This window comes from Anomaloglossus baeobatrachus, chromosome 6 (assembly GCF_048569485.1).
Source record: "Anomaloglossus baeobatrachus isolate aAnoBae1 chromosome 6, aAnoBae1.hap1, whole genome shotgun sequence".
Taxonomy (NCBI): Eukaryota; Metazoa; Chordata; class Amphibia; order Anura; family Aromobatidae; genus Anomaloglossus; species Anomaloglossus baeobatrachus.
The window spans coordinates 480,026,018-480,044,898 of record NC_134358.1 but is presented as its reverse complement, the minus strand read 5'-3'; the positions used below and the strand labels follow the sequence as shown (position 1 = coordinate 480,044,898).

The 18,881-nt window shown below is 43.0% G+C and overlaps 1 protein-coding gene across 3 annotated transcripts in view; it reads right to left on the bottom strand.

Annotated features, from left to right (window-relative positions):
- The window catches only part of HYCC1 (hyccin PI4KA lipid kinase complex subunit 1), a 184,742-nt gene that overhangs the window by 49,220 nt on the left and 116,641 nt on the right, over positions 1–18,881 (bottom strand). For all 3 annotated transcript variants that reach the window (XM_075315364.1, XM_075315366.1, XM_075315365.1), the window contains exons 5-6: positions 16,277–16,357; positions 3,116–3,231 (exon numbers count right to left, since the gene is read on the bottom strand). In XM_075315364.1, the coding sequence (XP_075171479.1) occupies positions 3,116–3,231; positions 16,277–16,357 (197 nt within the window). The remainder of the gene's footprint in view (positions 1–3,115; positions 3,232–16,276; positions 16,358–18,881) is intronic.

Below are 18,881 nucleotides of genomic sequence, written 5' to 3'. Positions count from 1 at the left end.
GTTCACATACTGCTGCTGTCCACCACCGTAGTGCTGAAACCGCACCGCGGCGATGGGCTGGGGGGGAGCGGCGCATATTATATATGCCTGCGCCCCCCTTTGATCGCACATGCCGCCCCCCCTTCCCCGTGTAAGATATGGCCCCCATGCTGCTGACCATCCTAAGATACAAAAGCTTTACTTACCTCCTCCAGCGTGTCTCCCGGTATCTCCCCGATCTCACTGCTGCCGCTGTGATCAGGCACGCAGAGATGTCACTCTGCTGTGCCGGTCACATGACCGGCCCCCGAGAACCAGGAAGTGCAGGAGCTCAGCAGCACAGAGGGAGACACGAGGGAGGACAGCACTGGAGAATGTAAAGTGTTTATTTTACAATAGGCAGCAGCATGGGGGTCATATCAAACACACGGGGACATGTGCCAGCACAAGGGGGCTATATTCAATATAAGGGGGACATATCCAGATTAAGGGGGCTAATTATAGGATGGGGGCTGTAAGACATATACCCTATACGATTTGGTAGACGGACACTGGCATTATAAGACAGACCCCATTTAACATTAAAAAAAAGAAAAATCTCTTTTCCTTCTCCAAATTTGGGGGTGCGTCTTATAATCAGGTGCATCTTATAAAGCAAAAAATACGGTAGTTAAGATTCCTAAAGCAAAGAGCCATTAATCCTTATTAAATCCATACCTTATTTGTAAAGTTTTATTTTTTACATCTTCTGGAAATCTAGCATTAAAGGTTTTAGCGGCAAGTGCAGGAACGCCTGACACCGCACTTCCAGCTCCTCTGCCGGCCTCTAGTCTCAGTGACCTGCTCGTACTGGGCAATATTTTGCGCAGACGCGGTCATTACCTTGGAGTCATCTTCTTAGAGCTTCTCTAACCTTGTACTTATAAAGCAACTGAGTAGTAGAAATGTTGTGCAGAGGTGTACATAGCCATAAGTTGAGATATTCTGCATTCACTTTATTTTCAGGGTATGCACTGTATTGATTTGCTTCCACCTCTGAGAAGCGGCTCATGATATACAAAAGCGAACAAAACAATTTTTAAAAGAAAAACTATGTAATCAAGACGTCATAATTGTCAGGTTTGTGGGAGTTTAGTAAACGAGCACGGCTTTAAATGGTATGTAACCATATGTTTACTGTTCAATAACATACATTGCCTTGAAAAAGTATTTAATCCCCGTGAACCTTTCCACAATTTTTGACGTTCCACCAAGCAACTTAAATGTATTTTTTGGGGATTTACCAAGAATTTTTGAATTGTAAAAGGAAATGATTAATGGTTTTCTAAAATATATATTGGAAAATTGTAATGTGCATTCAGCCCCCCCGATCAATACTTTATCTTTAGGGGTTTGTCTCTACCAGCTTTGCACATCTAGAGGCTGATATTTTTGCTCATTCTTTGCAGTATAGCTCAGTGAGATTGTATGGAGACATCTGTCAACAGCAATTTTTCAAGTCGTGCCACAGATTTTCAATAGGATTTAGGTCTGGACTGTGACTGGACCATTCACACACACACACACACACACACACGAATATACTTTGATCTAAACCATACACTGTCGCCCCGGGCAGCAAAAAGAAAAAAATATCCAGCAGCAACGTTTTCATAGGGAAAATATTTTTCTTAAAATTCCATTTTATTGAAAACTAATTAAAAATCATCGCTACTTCCAATAGGTGGCGCTGTGCTACAGTTTGTCTCCTTTACTGGAGAGACAATTTGAATATTTCCCAGAGGGGCATTGCAGCTATAAGTCCCCTTACCTGGCAGCCAGACTGGCTTGCAAAGTCTCCTTAAGGAGAATAGTGTTCCCCCGTGGTCCCCACATAGCTTTCTCATGAGCCAGATCAGACACCCCCCATACTTTGCACTGACGAGGGGCAAGCACCCCGAAACACCGTGTCTGCAAATTGGGATTCTGATCTGGCTTATATATCCTGAGTCATATTGCAAAGGATTGTTGAAAATCCACTTGTGACTTTTAGGATCGCTACTTCCAATAGGTGGCGCTGTGCTAGAGTTTGTCTCCTTTACTGGAGAGACAATTTAAAAATCATAGTGCAGCAAGTTATAAACACACGGTTGACACATTTCATTGTCGCCCGGGCAGTCTGCTTAAGGTCGCTGTTCTTCTGGAAGGTGAACCTGCATCCCAGTCTCAAGTAGTTTTCAGTCTCTAACAGGTTTTCTTGAAGGATTGACCCATATTGAGCTCCATCCATCTTCCCATCAACTCTGACCAGCTTCCCTGTCCCCGTTGGGGGAAAGAGGGGGCTGGGGGGGTTTTTATGAGAGAAAAAAAAAAATAGTATCTCAACAGCATGCTGCCACCACCACGTTTGACTGTGGGGATGGTGTTTTCAGATTGATGTCCGGTGTTTGTTTTCTTCCACACGTAGAGTTTTACATTTAGCCCAAAAAGATCTACTTTGGTCTTATTTGACCAGAGCACCTTCTTCCACAAGCTACGTAGCTGTGTCATCTACATGGCATGTTGGAGAAGATGCTCTGGTCAGATGAGACCAAAGTACAACGTTTTAGGCTAAATACACAATCTGTTGCGGAAAACTAACAGACTGATGGGCTGAGTGTGGTGTGTCTACCGGTCAGTGCTAACTAGGTGCTGGGACATTAGATCCAGTTAAAAGGAACAATGAGCAAGGAAATCCCACAGAGAAGAGTAAGGGCTAGTGATTCTATGGACAGTGAAAATCGTCATGTTGGTATACACACGCTTTTACCAGTAACTACTGTGTGAACTTTGCAATGTGATTGTAAATCATTTGTGCTAACCACATGATGGCACCCACCGATGTTATGAGTAGGTTATGTGACTTGGTATGGACAATTCAGTACTGAAGTTACCCATACGCAGGCACTAATATTAGGTCAATTTTTTTTTTCCGAGCACCAAGATATATATCGATGGTGCAAACATTGTTTAGGTACTTCTACAGATCCTCCAGAGTATGATATGGAAGATCTCAGACACAATATACAGAATACTTGATAAGCCGTAGTATGAGGCCACTTTGGCATTATCATCACAATCAAGACAAAATTCCAATACACTCAATCCTGTATTGTACCTGTTTTGCGCAGTTAACATTTCCCTTTGTGGATGAGGCCCACTGTACACAACTCTGGAAAGCCCGTGTTGGGATAAAGCCCCTTCAGTAAGCGCCATAGACCCTATACTGGACGGCTGGAGGGGGAAAAAAAACAACAAAAAACACACATTGAATTTATGATGTACCAAATATCTTAAGTGTAATGTTAACATGTAATTACAGGAGGTCAGTACAAGAGGCAAAATGGCATGCTCATTTCTCAACTGTACAGCGAGGGCAGCACTGTCTTTCCTCTACTGTAAATCATTACATTCAGGCAGTCGGCAGACGCCACCGGAGGGAGACTGACCCCTTACTGTATACTGTTTTATCAAAAGGGTCAATATATAACAAGTGGCAATAGGATTTAATTTGGTCTATAAAGGGGATTTTTAATTCCACATTAGGAAAGTTCTGCTATGAAGATATATTAGGCTATGTGCGCACGTTGCGTAATTACATGCAGTTATGCTGCGCTTTGTAGCGCAGCGTAACTGCATGCGTCCTGCGTCCCCTGCACAGTCTATGGAGATTGTGCAGGGGCCGTGCGCACGTGGCGTCTTAGAGCGCAGTGCTTCGGCTGCTGCCCGAAGCGCTGCGTTCAAGAAGTGACATGTCACTTCTTCCGTGCACTTTGCCGGCAGCTCCTGCTCTGTCTATGGGAGGAGCTGCAGGCAGAGCGCATGGAATCGGCTTTTTTTTTTCACTACGCACATTTTCTGCAGCGATTTGAAGCGCACATGTGCTCTTCAGATCGCTGCAGAAATTTCTGCAGTGACTGTACGCAACGTGCGCACATAGCCTTAAAAGGGAATCTGTCACCAGGTTTCTGCCACCTAATCTGAGAGCAAGAAGAAAAAAAACGAGTCTCAAATGCAATCACATTTTTTTGCAAAATTTATCAAAAAAGTTTTTATTATTATTGGAATAGAAGGAATATTTTACAAACATTAAAAGCATAAGTACGGTCTCAAGCAAAAGGTCATGACCCGGGAATAACAGGTTCACACACCATGCTGCAGAAAAAACGTGCAAATTATGGGAAAATCACAAATCTCATGCCATTTTCAACATAAGAAGTGCTTTCAACTATAGAAATTTTAAGTCTAGAGCTATTTAAACATTAGATGTGCAGAAAATAAATATTGACCAGTGTGTCTAATTTTTCTAAATCTCTCTTGCACATGCAAGGGTTAATCCACCATTTTATTCTAGTTTACTCAGTCTGTTCTGTGGATATATATATGCACAAACATGTGTTAACAATCAGCAAGCTGTCTCCACACACACACACACACACACACACGGGTTAATCCACCATTTTGTGTTGCTTTACTCAGACTAGTCTGTAGGTGAATGTGCACCTGTGTGTTTGGCAGACAGCAATAGTATCCTCTGTAAATTAGTAGTTTTAATCCATACTGCTTACTGCCATTTAAATATGAATGGAAGTTAGGCTACTTTCACACTTGCGTTCAGCGCATTCCGTCACTATGGAGAATAGCGCAGTCCGTTAACGCACTGCACTATTCTCCATAGACTTATATGGACGACGCAGCGTCGTTATTTTGACGCTGCGTCGGGCGGATGGAACGCTGCATGTAGCGTTTTTCTGCGCTTGGCGGAGTGTCAAAAAAACGCAACCTGCAGGAATCCGTTTGGCGTCCGTTGTTTTTATAATGGACGCCTATGGTGGCGGATTCCGTTAGAATGCGTCAATTGACGGATTCCGTTAACGTATCCGTCTTTACACAACTGCGCATGCTCAGATGTGTAAAGTCAAGGAAAAAACCTATAACTGATTGCGTTATTTTGTACGATCCATAGCATCCGTTGTGCCACTATATGCAACGCATCCCTCACACAACGCAATGCAACGGATCCCGACAACGCAAGTGTGAAACTAGCCTTAGAGGTTACTCCTTGCTTGACTGTCATCATTCACAGGGAAAACGCTTATACAAAAGATCTCACACATGTAAGTGCTCCACTATAACAGCCTTACTGAAAGTACAATAGAGCTCCTCAGATGAGGGCTTGTGGATCAGCAGTCCATATTACGCCCAGTTTCCTAGCCCACAGCATGTTTAATCTTATGGAATAGGTCGATATTTACCCATATTAATCATGCAGCCTTTGGATGTGACCTCATTTGCCTCCAATGCACATTTCGCATTCACAGCTTCATCACGGAATGGCACATCAATCTAATCTGAGAGCAGCATAATGTAGGTGCAGAGATCCTGATTCCAGCGATGTATCACTTACTGGGCTGCTTAGTGTAGTTTTGATAAAATCGCTTGTTAACCCTAGAACGCATACCTGGGGCCTCGCTGGCCTGTTAGGTTACTTGTTTTCTATAGTTTATTTCTATGGTTGCGCGTTCTAGGGTTAATCAGCAGCAGATTTTCATTAGAGGACTACCTGGCGTGCTGCAGGTAGTCCAGCATATTCATGAGCTCTGTATAACTGCTAGATCTGCAGCAGAGAAAACATTGATTTTATTAAAACAACTCAGTAATTGACACATCTCTGTAATCAGGGTCTCTCTACATTATGCTGCACTCAGATGGGGGAGCAAAAACCTGGTGACAGATTCCCTTTAAGAAATTACAAAATTTGGAACCAATTTACAGTTAACACACAGTGGCATTTAATGGAGCTGAAACCCTGCAGTAGCCGAAAACAGAGTGGTTGTTTTTAGTGTCCAGCCTAACGACTCTGCATACTAAAATTCCTTGCAGTAGTCTTAATCTGTGAAATTAAGCAGAATTTCTTCATGCAAAATTATTTATAAATTAAAGAATGGTTCATTTCAAACTGCTCGCAGGTATAAGACTACATTCACACATGCTTTCAGACATTGTCTGTTCCTAAAAATGGAACGGACAAACTAACTGTTAGGCCGGGGCCACACTGATTCTAATGCGATCCTCGCATGTCACTCGGCTCACGCTGGCAGTACAGCAGGAGCAGAGTGTCATTGCGACTGAGGTCCGATCATGTGTTCGGATCTCAGCTGTGGGGGACGGGTCGGCACTGAGGAGGGGCGGGAGGGATTTATCTCCCTCTCTCCTCCGTAGCCGGCTATTGCCATTCTTGCTCTGCACTCGCATTACACTGGTGTACTGAGAGTGAAGTGCGATCTTTCTCTCGCCCCATAGACTTGAATGGGTGCGAGAGAAAGTCTCGCATTACAATCGCTGCATGCTGCGATTGTTTTCTCGGTCCGAGAAAATAATCGCTCATGTGTGCTGGCACATATGTTAATATTGGTCCGAGTGGAATGCGATGTTTTATTGCATTCCACTCGGTCCGATTTTCATGCCGTGTGCCTTAGGCCTTATGCTCTGTGCGCACTAGGCGGATTTTTACCGCGGATCTGCTGCATGTTTCGCTGCAGAAAATGTTCATAACCTTTCCACAGTGATTCACCAGCAAAACCTATGGGAAAAAAAAAAATGCTGTGCACACTAGGCAGATTTTGACAGCTGCATGTTTTGCTGACGGATTCCCGCAGCAAAAATAATTGCATGTCACTTTTCCTCAGGTAGCTGCGGCATTTCACTCCATTGACTAATGTAATCGTGAAATCCCGCAGGGAATAACGCAGGTAGCAAATTATGTGCGTTTCATTGCGTTATTCCCTGCGTTATTTTGCGTTTTTCGGGACATAGTGATCATCACTGCCCTGTGTTTTGCAAGGAAGTGATGTCACTAGAAGAGGAATATGAAATTGATCAGAGAGAAAATACACACATATCACACTCACACACATACATGTATCATACACAGACACATAGAAATCAGGCAACATACATTCGGAGGGGTGGTATTTGGCCAGATACTGCTCCCCATATGATGTCTATTGGGACGAGAATCGGGCGTAAAGTGGTAGGAGCAAACGCTTCATACTTACAGATCACCGGGCAGCTGTTACACTGCTCCCACGGCAGCTCTCATCTTCCCGAACCGCCGCTCATTAGTCTCATAACATATGCATGCCTTCCCTGCTCACCGGTGGCTGTGATTGGTTGCAGTGAGACAGCTGTCACTCAGCGTGGGGGCTCATCTGAATGCAACCAATCACAGCTGCCGGTGGTCGGGGCTATATCGTGCAGTGGAAAAAATAAAGTATAAAAAAAACTGCGTGCTGTGCCCCCCAATTTTAATACCAGCAATATAAAGCCTCACGGCTGAAGGCTGGTATTCTCAGGATGGGGAGCCCCACGTTATGGGGAGCCCCCCTAGCATAAAAAGATCAGCCAGCCGCCGCCCGGAATTGCCGCATCCATTAGATGCGACAGCCCCGGGACTCTACCCGGCTCATCCCGATTGCCGTGATGCGGTGGCAATCAGGGTAATAAGGAGTTAGTGGCAGCTATGGGCTGCCGCCATTAAGTCCAAGATTAGTAATGGCAGCGTCTATGACATGCCATGACTAATCTGTAAGTAAAGTAAATAAAACAACACCGAAAAATCCTTTGTTTAAAATAAAACACAAAAAATCCTCCTCTTTCACCACTTTATTAAAATCCTTAAATACCCCCTCCAGGTCCGGCGTAATCCACACGATGTCTGACGACTCTTGCAGACTGATTCAGCGGCGTCTGAAATAGCACTCAGTGCAGCCCCGTGAACTAGGCTGCAGGGGTAACTCCAGGTCATTTCTCACGGTCGGCGAGAAATAGAGTGACGTCACCGACCGGCAGTGACCCTGCGAGAACTCAGACCCAAGGCCCCACAGGGTCATGCTGTATGAGAAAATGAGAAATACTGTGAGAGGGGGGGGTGGGGGGGGACACATCAAATAAAAGCTGTAATATCTATCTAGCCATCTATCAATCCATCTCCCCCTCCCTCAGTTATCCCTCCCTCCGTTATCTCTCCCTCCCTCCGTTATCTCTCCCTCCCTCCGTTATCTCTCCCTCCCTCCGTTATCTCCCCCTCCCTCCGTTATCTCTCCCTCCCTCCGTTATCTCTCCCTCCCTCCGTTATCTCTCCCTCCCTCCGTTATCTCCCCCTCCCTCTGTTATCTCTCCTTCCCTCCCTCTATTATCCCTCCCTCCCTCTATTATCCCTCCCTCCCTCTATTATCCCTCCCTCTATCATCCCTCCCTCTATCATCTATCTATCATTCTATCAGAAGGAAATTACACATTTTTTCTTCAAGGTGCTTTATTGCATTGAATGCATTAAAACACATGTACCAACCCGTGGTAAAACCGCATGCGGTTTTCGGGTGCGGTTTACGGTGTTTTTTTTACTGCGGGTGCGGTAATCTTTCAGACCCTGAGGAATTTTCTTAAGAAAATTCCATTTTTTAGTGCGCACAGGGCCTTAACGTCCAAGACAGATAGGTGCATAACTGATGCAGAAGCAGAGAGGATCTATTTCAATCAGGGTGGATAAAAATCAATGTTTTTTTAAAAAAAAAAAAAAAAAGATTTTTTTGATTTAAACCGGATTTTTTTCAATAAACTGCTTTTTGAGGAAAATATTTTACCATCCAAAGGTTCTTCCATCATGAGATAAAGCGGAGTTGTTTAACTCAGTAGAATAAAGGCTGTATATGTGTAACATTCCCAATGCCATGCTCTTCTCTTTCTCTCCTATATTATCACAGACGTTCGCTTTACTTACGCAGTTCTCAAAACTGAATTTGACACCGCAGAGGTCCCAGCCTCTTCTTCTCGGCAAAAATATTACAACATGAACAGAGTTGAGAAAAAGACCTTAATCCTATTGTTCTACAAACCTATGAATACAGAATCAACCCCTTCAGTGCCAAGTCCAAGAAGTTAGACAATATGTTTCTGATTGTTTGGAGTGGAATAGATCTGCACAACACAAGAAGAATGTGAATCTAAGTGTGAGGAGGAGGAAGGGCAAGCAGACAAGAAAATGAAAGTGAAACTTTGAGCACAATACTGCAGCATAGCCACAGACAGACAAGTCTGGATCTGTTTGTGTGTACGATCTGAGGTTTATTACATTCTTTCCTTATAATGGCAGCAGGCCGTAAAAGAGACCCAGTTTGGGAATATTTTAATGAAGCTCCTTCGCCTATCGTTAAGGCAGGCATGCGTGCAAAATGCAAACGATGCAACAAAGAGATGAAAGGCCTGGTGGTGCGAATGAGGCAACATCATGAGAAGTGCGGTTAAAAGATATATATATTTTGTTTAGCCAAATTAGTTAACAAACGTGGATGTTTGTTTAAGCAAATAACTTATGCTGTAATGTTGTTATTGTTTCAGTTGAATAAATCTATTTAAATTGTTAATAAGGTCAGGATTATTTTTCTCCTTCCTAAGTACAACAGAACAGTGGTGTCCAAATATGAATGATTAACCCATTAAACTGGGGAGAAAAAAGGAATATAAAAAGTGATTCTAAAAATCTTCATCTACTTGCATGTTAAAGTAGCAAGAACTAGTTTAGGTAGAAACTTTGATTTAAATCACTGATTTAAATCAAGCCTTACTGACTAGTGATTTAAATCGTGATTTAAATCGTGATTTAAATCAAATCCACCCTGATTTCAATATTATAAGGTCTGTCTGAGTTTCGCTATATGTCAGTTTTTAAAAATTGGGGAAAAAATAAAAAAAACAAACAAAAAAAACAGTACACAGAATGGTTATCTGCTCTATAAACGGAATCCTGTTGAAGCCAATCATAATTAATAGGGGCCCTATGCTTCGGTTTTTATTCGTTAATCAAGGGATTGGCTTCAGATATAAATGATGGTATTCTTTTCTTTTCCTAATAATGGAATTGGAGGGTCTGAGCGCAGCCTCCCCTGGGTGTTACTGCAGCCTCTATACTGGATTCAGCCTAAGGTAAGGACAAAGTCTAGGGATACAAACTCACTGACATTCCCTGGGAGCTGGACTATTGTGCACGGTTTGCCTGATATGACCGGATAAGCTGCTTATCAGTACAGCTTACACATTTTGAATGGAAAAAAGAATGATCGTGTGAAAACTTCACACAGAATGAATCCCCGACAAAAAAAACAGATTGTTGCCCACATAACATCCCAGAACCCAACATGAAACTATTATATCTGATATTTCAGGAGAAAAGCAACACACCTCTCCTTTGTGCACATTAGGTCGGCTCCAGTGTGGCACTTACTAACCTTACGGAAAGGTGGAAAATAATACTGTGTATGTGTGATGGATTTACAATTATGTGTAAAAAAAGAAAATGTAAGGCTCTGTTCACACTTCTATTTCTTCTTCTCCACCAGGTTTCTACTATTTCTCCTAATTAGTGAGATTATGCTATGTAAATAAAAAAAAAATACAGGGGGTGGGGGGGGGGACCCATTTTAGTGTTACTGGGATACGTTATAAACCAGCATGAACCGATCCTTGTGCCTACTTCACACCACATTTCTGAACACAAGCATTTATTTTTTAGTTTTAATGTACGGTAATTTCCCAGAAAATAATGTATACAAAGTAATAGCATACTAGTGCACACGTTTGTCTGCCATTAGTATATTTGTAAAGTCGATTTCAGACGTCCGTGTTTCAGGTACGTGTGGCATCAGTTTTTAACACAGATGCCACACGTACCCATGTTATTCTATACAGTTACACACACGTCAGTGTTTTCACACGGACCGTGTGACCCCTTGTGGCCCCGCACGCACACACGGAGAGATGTCCGTTTTTTCTCTGGCAGCACAGGTGTCACATGGATCGCACACTAATGTGGTCAGTGTGCCATCAGTGTGACACGTACTAGAGACAACACGGGTGTTTTAAATAAAAAGATTTTCTATATTTACCTGTATTCAGGGCTGTTTTCTTTGGCTCTGCTGTCTCCTGCTTCTGACCGCCGCTCATTATACTCACTGGATATTCACTGCACTGAGGAGCTGGAAGCCGGAGCATCGCCAGGGACTTCAGTACCGGGGACCGCATTGCTGGGGACAGGTGAGTATCCAGGTGTAGGGGTGTGTAGGGGTGTGTAGGGGTGTGTGTGTGTGTGTGTGTGTGTGTGTGTGTGTGTGTATGTGCGTGCGTGCGTGTGTAGTGCGGACCTGGAAGCCGGAGCATTGCGGGGACAGCATCGGAGACTCCTGAGAGTTCCCAAATAACTGATGAACCCGTGAAGTCACCATCTTGACACCCTCTGTGTTACGTGGGTGTCATCAGGATGTCATCAGAGTTCATTGGGAACTCCAATGACCTCCTGGACGTAACTGCACACACACTGCTTGCTTTATGAATACTCACCTGTCCCCGCGATGCTGTCCTCGGCGGTGCTGTACCCAGCGCTGTCCCTTCAATGCATATTCTAGGAGTATAATAAGCATCGGTCAGGAGCGAGAGACAGCAGAGCCAAAGGAGACAGCGCTGGATACAGGTAAGTATTGAAAACTTTTTTTATTTAAAAGACCAGTGTTTTCTCCGGTACGTGTGACACACATATGACCAGAACCATGCGTGTGACTTGTACCTGATTAAACACGGACGTCTGAAACTGGCCTAAGGTGTAGTGATATTTTGGCATGTCTGGTCTATAAAAATCTAAATTGGGACAATGTTACAGCAACACTCAGATTAGAAGCCTCAATCCAGTGGTAAAATAATAAAAAATGCCTTCATTCCCTGCACTTAATCATGACATAATTACAAAGAGTAAGAGCATGTGGTTTGCTCCAAACTTGTAGACAGAATGCTGTATATAAGAGCCCAGGCCACTCTGTATCATGTAAAAAAAAGACCATTATTATTCTCACCTTGGGTGCAGTTGGGTTGCTCTCGGGTCTAACGCCTCCAATCCTCCTTCCATCGCCGTCCTAATACATAGCTATGTGTGGATGGCACGTCTTATGTCTTCCGCACAGAGGTCTCCATTTCGCTCCTGCGCATGCGCACTTTGATCTTTCCTGCTGAGGGCAGAGCAAAGTACTGTAATGCGCAGAGCAAGGTCAAAGACCGCATGTGTACTACAATACTTTAATCTGCCCTCAGGAGGGCAGATCAAAGTGCGCATGCACAGGAGCACAATAAGGTCCTCTGTGTGGATGACCTAGTATGTGTCATCCACATGGAGCTGTGAAGGAGGACGACGACTGCACAGTAGAGAGGAGGTGCCAGACCCTAGACCAGCGGCGCCCATTCGATCTGAACGCCCCCAGATGAGAATAATAAAGGTTGTTTTTTTTTTAAGTTATACACATCGGCCTAGGTTCTTATATAGAGCATTCTGGAATACTGTATATAAGGGCTCATTGATGGTGGTTGCAGCTCATATAGGGGAAAAAAACCTGGTGACAGGCTGGAAAATTGCGACTGCTGAGAGACTGATTTTCAGGTCCAATTTCTCTTCAATTCAGTGTTGTAAGGGTAAGTGTACACATGGTCTTAACTTAAGATGAATCAAGTTTTTCATGTAGAAGACATTTCAAGAAACAATGAAAGCATAGAAATCTGCTAGTGTTTTCTTTCAGCAAAAGCGATGAAAAAAACCTAAATTTTTGGGCATCTTTTGATCTTCCCCATTGACTTGTATAGTAAAGTAATGAACATTTTCCAAGAAGAAAACGCCAGAAGAAAGGACGTCACTACTTTTAACTTTCTTGGCGCTTTTAGCAACCTGGAGTGATTACAAAACGTTAAAACAGTCTGACTCATATTTACATAGAACTGCACATGTACATTCTTGGGAGCATTTTCTGATAGATTTTTTTTTGCCTACATCCTAAAAGAGTTTTGAGAAAAATTGAATCAAAACTTGCGCAAAGGAAAAGTAAAGAAGAAGTTGTTCACCCCCACAAATCCTATGGCTGCTTTTATTTCCAAACACCTTTACAAAAATGTGATCACGAATCTGTTTGGTTGATGACAGATTCTCTTGTACTAGTCTCTTCCCCTGAGTGAATTCATATGCCCATCATTATAAGCTTCCTAACCCTTTTTAACAATGGCAAATATTTCTGAAAGTGTCAATATGGATGCAATTGGCGATTCGGTTACACGCTACATATTTCAATAAAAAAAACGTAACAGAGAGGTAGAGAGGGGCTTTCATACACCGCGCCAAAGATCACCGATGAGAGAAGTAAGATTAATGTATCTTTATTTTGCACAGGTGTACGCGTTTCTGGAGGCTCAGCTCCCTTCCTCAGGACCGTAAGGCATAAGAAAACATCAAATTGATGTTTTCTTATGCCTTACAGTCCTGAGGAAGGGAGCTGAGCCTCCAGAAACGCGTAGACCTGTGCAAAATAAAGATACATTAATCTTATCTCATCGGTGATCTTTGGCGCGGTGTATGAAAGCACCTCGCTACCTCTCTCTGTTATCTGCCTCCTGGGGTACTGCTGCCGTGATCAGGATATTCATGCTTGTACAGTAGTTGGGACTCTCACAACTCCATCTGGTGAGTAGGACTGCTCATTGAATTCACCCCGTGTATATTGGGGTAAGACCCTACTGCGCTTTTTTTCTACAGCTTTTTTACCCTTTAATAAAAAAACGTTACAGACAAAAGAACATTAATAAAATTAAAGGGGTTGTGAAAAATGTAATAAAACAAATAAATAGGACAAATTTAAATATTAATTAGACATTTGTCTAAATGCCGTTATTTATCCTTAAAAATAGTCTTGGTGAAATGGTGGAAGGGGATGAGGGTAAAGCCAACCTGCTGAATGACTTTTTTTCTATGGTTTTTATACAAGAAAATGCCATGGCAGATGACATGACCAGTGATACCATAAATTCACCCTTGAATATTACCTGCTTAACCCAGAAGGAAGTACGCCGCCGCCTCGAAATCACTAAGGTTGACAAATCTCCGGGCCCGGATGGCATACACCCCAGAGTACTACAGGAATTGAGTTCTGTGATAGATAGACCATTATTTTTAATCTTCTCAGATTCCTTAATAACAGGGTCGGTACCGCAGGACTGGCGCATAGCAAACGTGGTGCCAATATTCAAAAAGGGGACAAAAACTGAGCCGGGAAATTATAGGCCGGTAAGTTTAACCTCTACGGTTGGTAAAATCCTTGAGGGTTTCAAGAGAGATGCTATACTGGAGTATCTCAAGAAAAATAACCTTATGACAGAGTATCAACATGGGTTTATGAGGGATCGATCCTGTCAAACTAATTTGATCAGCTTCTATGAAGAGGTAAGTTCAAGCCTGGACCAGGGAAATGCAGTGGATGTTGTGTATATGGACTTTTCAAAAGCTTTTGATACGGTGCCACACAAAAGGTTGGTACATAAAATGAGAATAATGGGGATAGGGGAAAATATGTGTAACTGGGTTAAAAAGTGGCTCAGTGATAGGAAACAAAGGGTGGTTATTAATGGTACGCACTCGGACTGGGTCTCAGTTCATAGTGGGGTACCACAGGGGTCAGTATTGGGCCCGCTTCTTTTCAACATATTTATAAATGACCTTGTTGGGGGCATGCGGAGTAGAATTTCAATATTTGCAGATGATACTAAACTCTGCAGGGTAATCAATACAGAGGAGGATAATTTTTTATTACAGGGAGATTTATGTAAATTGGAGGATTGGGCTGAGAAGTGGCAATTGAAGTTTAATGTAGATAAATGTAAGGTCATGCACTTGGGTAGAGGAAATAACATTTATGATTATGTACTTAATTGTAGAACACTGGGTAAAACAGACACAGAAAAAGACTTGGGTGTATGGGTGGATGGTAAACTTCACTTTAGTGGACAGTGTCAGGCAACTGCTGCCAGGGCTAATAAAATAATGGGATGTATTAAAAGAGGTATAAGTGTTCATGAAAAAAATATAGTTCTACCTCTGTACAAGTCACTAGTGCGACCGCACTTAGAATACTGTGTACAATTCTGGTCACCGATATATAAGAAGGACATAGCTGAACTGGAGAGGGTGCAGAGAAGAGCCACCAAGATTATTAGAGGAATGGGTGGGCTGCAACACCAAGACAGGTTATTAAACTTGGGGTTATTTAGTTTAGAAAAACGAAGGCTTAGGGGGATCTAATCACAATGTATAAATATATGAGGTGACAGTACAGAGACCTTTCCAAAGATCTTTTTACACCTAGGCCTGCGACTGGAACACGGGGGCATCCGCTACGTCTTGAGGAAAGAAGGTTTAGTCATAATCACAGACGAGGATTCTTTACTGTACGAGCAGTGAGACTATGGAACTCTCTGCCGCATGATGTTGTAATGAGTGATTCACTACTAACATTTAAGCAGAGCCTGGATGCCTTTCTTGAAAAATGTAATATTACCAGTTATGTATATTAGATTTTATGACAGGGTATTGATCCAGGGAACTAGTCTGATTGCCGGATGTGGAGTCAGGAAGGAAATTTTTCCCCATTGGAACTTGTTTGCCACATTGGGGTTTTTTTTTGCCTTCCTCTGGATCAACATGTTAGGCTACGGGTTGAACTAGATGGACTTAGAGTCTCCCTTCAACCTTAAAAACTATGATACTATGATACTATGATCCAAATGCTTTACCTGGGGAACTGTGTCAGGATTTTAAGAAACGGCAACTGCCATAAATCACAACCCATCTTAGATCTTAGAGGACATGCAGTAGAATGGGCTGGGTGGAAAACATCTTGTGGAGACAGATGTCAGGCATTGTGAATGGGCATTGCTCTGAGGAATCAACCAGTCAAGACAGAGCCGGACTAAAAGGAGAAGATGAACACCCTTTAGTTGACTGAGAATGAACATCCCTGCCAGGCTTTTCACACAGCCTGTCCTACTGCATGTCTTCTGAAATCAGGATGCACAATGACATAGATGGCAGCTGCCAACCATAGTGTGAACTACATAAACATTTTTTATGATAAAGGTTTTTCGAAAAATGTTTTTTATATGTGTATCATTTATTAAATTTCTCAAAGAGCCCCTTCAACCAATTCAGCTGAAGAGAGATTTTTACTATTTAATTGTTGATCAGCCATCAAACACTAGCTGCTTATGACCACATTTACTAGCTTTAGTGGACAACAACAGTATGGTAGGAAGCAGATCATTTCCTGACGGCCCCTCCCAAGGTATAAATAGAAATTAATCATAAGTATAAAGTTACGCTGCTGCAGCCTCTATGTATGTGACAGATAAGAGACTCATATCTTACCTCATGGAATACGGAGGGCTTCGACAAGGATGGGATCGTGAAAGATAAAACCCTGCTGTGCCCTTGTTCATCCATAATTTCCTGAAGAAAAGATATAATTTTTGAAATTCACATTAGTGGAAGCAATTGTTTTTACAAATCAATTAAATCTCTGCCTGCACCAAGCATCAGGCATTATTTTGATGATATTTATCATCCTAATGTTAAACACATGAACGTGAATAACACACAATATATTATACATGTCTATAAAATGAACAGCAAAAGAAAAAAAAAAAAAATATCGGACTTAAAAGGGAACCTGTCATCATAAATTTAGCTTTAAACCTAAATGTTTCCCCTTCTGCAGCTCCTGGGCTGCATTCTAGCAAGGTTCCTGTACTTTTTTTGGCCCCTTTTAAACCAAATTAAATACTTTATAAACTTGTACCTTTTGCTATGTAAATTTTGTAAATCGTCCATGGGGGCGGGCTCTCTGCTGACCGTTGCTGTTCCTCCAGCACATTGACGCCGTCCCCCACACTCCATTTCATCCATCAGGATGCCGCCCACTGCGCCCGAGGTGCCGCCCACGCCAGGATCGCTGGTGACGTGTATCACAAGCACGATATTATGGGCGGCGCTGTGATTGCATTGCAAGTGCCCGCCCATAATTTCATGGACGCGCTTTCCCCCACTGCCTCCAGCGTTCTGCGCAAGCGCTCGCCGGCCAAATGACCCGACGTCACCTCCTTCCCATCTTACCCTGCAGCAGGGCAAGATGGGAAAGAGGTGACGTCGGGTCATCTGGCCAGCAAGCGCTTGCGCAGAATGCTGGAGCAAGAGGGGAAAGTGCGGTCACGAGGTTATGGGCGGCACTTGCTGATGACACTCACAGCACCGCCCATAACCTCGTGCCTGCGCAAAACGTCACCAGCGGTCACACGTGCACACAGTGCACAGTCCTGCTACAGTCGCACAGCGCATGCGCGGGACCACGGGCGCCCAGGGGCGGCGTCCTGAGATATGAAATTCAGCGTTGGGGGGCGGCGTAAATCTGCTGGAGGAACAGCAACGGTCAGAGAGCCCGCCCCCATGGACGATTTACAAAATTTACATAGCAAAAAGGTACAAGTTTATAAAGTATTTAATTTGGTTTAAAAGGGGCCACAAAAAGTACAGGAACCTTGCTAGAATGCAGCCCAGGAGCTGCAGAGGGGGAAACTTTTAGGTTTAAAGCAAAATTTCTGATGACAGGTTCCCTTTAATAAAATCACATTTTCACACTGTAAAACTCAACTAGAACTATATACAGGTTTAATAAGGTGGTCTCACATGGAATCTTCATGAGCACACCGCTTCCCCTGCCTCGCGATTTTCTGCTTGTCAGGAGAACGTGTACTCTTGAAGATTGACAATTTAAGACGCGGCTCAGCCCTGCCTGTGCACTCTCTGCTACATCTAGGAGAGGCAGCTTCGTCTCTGCAGTAGCTGATGAAATCCAATAATTACCCCAGCTTGAGAGCAGCGCTTGCCAGCTGTATAGCATACCGCATGCAAATGTGCTACTGACTGCAGAGACGGTCGGTTACTTTGGCATCGAGATGTAAACTTTAGAATTTAAATGCCCTCTGATTTTCAATAGGAGGTAAATTGCAAAGTAGCTTTTACAAACATTTTGCAATTTTACACATTTAAGAAGATTAGACAACCCCTTTGAACAGAAATCGAAAATAAAAAAAGGTTTCAGATTGCCCTGATTGTTTAGAGAGTAGTGGATGGATTAAAAAAAAAAAAAAATAAAACCCAAAACAGGTGAAGTAGCCGGATCATCTCGGGAGCAGGTGCACAGACTCAATATGGCATCGTCAGCAGCAGAAAAATAACATCTATAGTTAGGTAGATGAAGTTAAAAAAAAAAAATGCTGCATGAGGTACAAGGGGATATTCTCATGACGCATTCCGAGCACATAGTGTGCTCTTAGTCAGTGGATGGATTAGTGCCACTATTATTTTGCTGGTCTAGTAGAGAAGTTAATATGTGCTTCTATAGCAGTGGAAGAGCTAACGTTTGCTTCCCAGCCATTCAGTTCCCTATATTCTACCCGATCATTCAGGAAGTAATCAGAAGAATCTGCTGCTTTGGGTCCAGACGGCTGAATTCATTTTGAGACCAAATTTTATGCAAATTGAATTTTTGGGCAAAAAAAGTGCATTTATAATGAGGACCTTTATACACTAAACCGAATGGTATTCAAATAAGCGAGTTAACACGTTAATTAGGGGGATAGCATCAAAGCAATTATCAGATTACTCGGATCAAACGCTAATAACAGCCACAATAGATCGCTGGCGGTTGTTTATTAAAGTGTGTATTCTGTGCATGGTACAGGAGGAACAGATCACAACAGCCCGGTTTGTTTAGGATATGTTCACATTTCCGTTTTTTTTGCATCAGTCACCTGCGTTGCTTGACGCTTGTGACTGATGCGTTGTACAACGGGTGACAAGAATTGTCATGAGAAAGCGGATTCCGTTGGTGAAATGCTTTCAGTATAAAAACAAGAGAGCGATCAGCTGATCGCTCACGGCCGCCGGCCGATCAGCTGATCGCTCACGGCCGCCG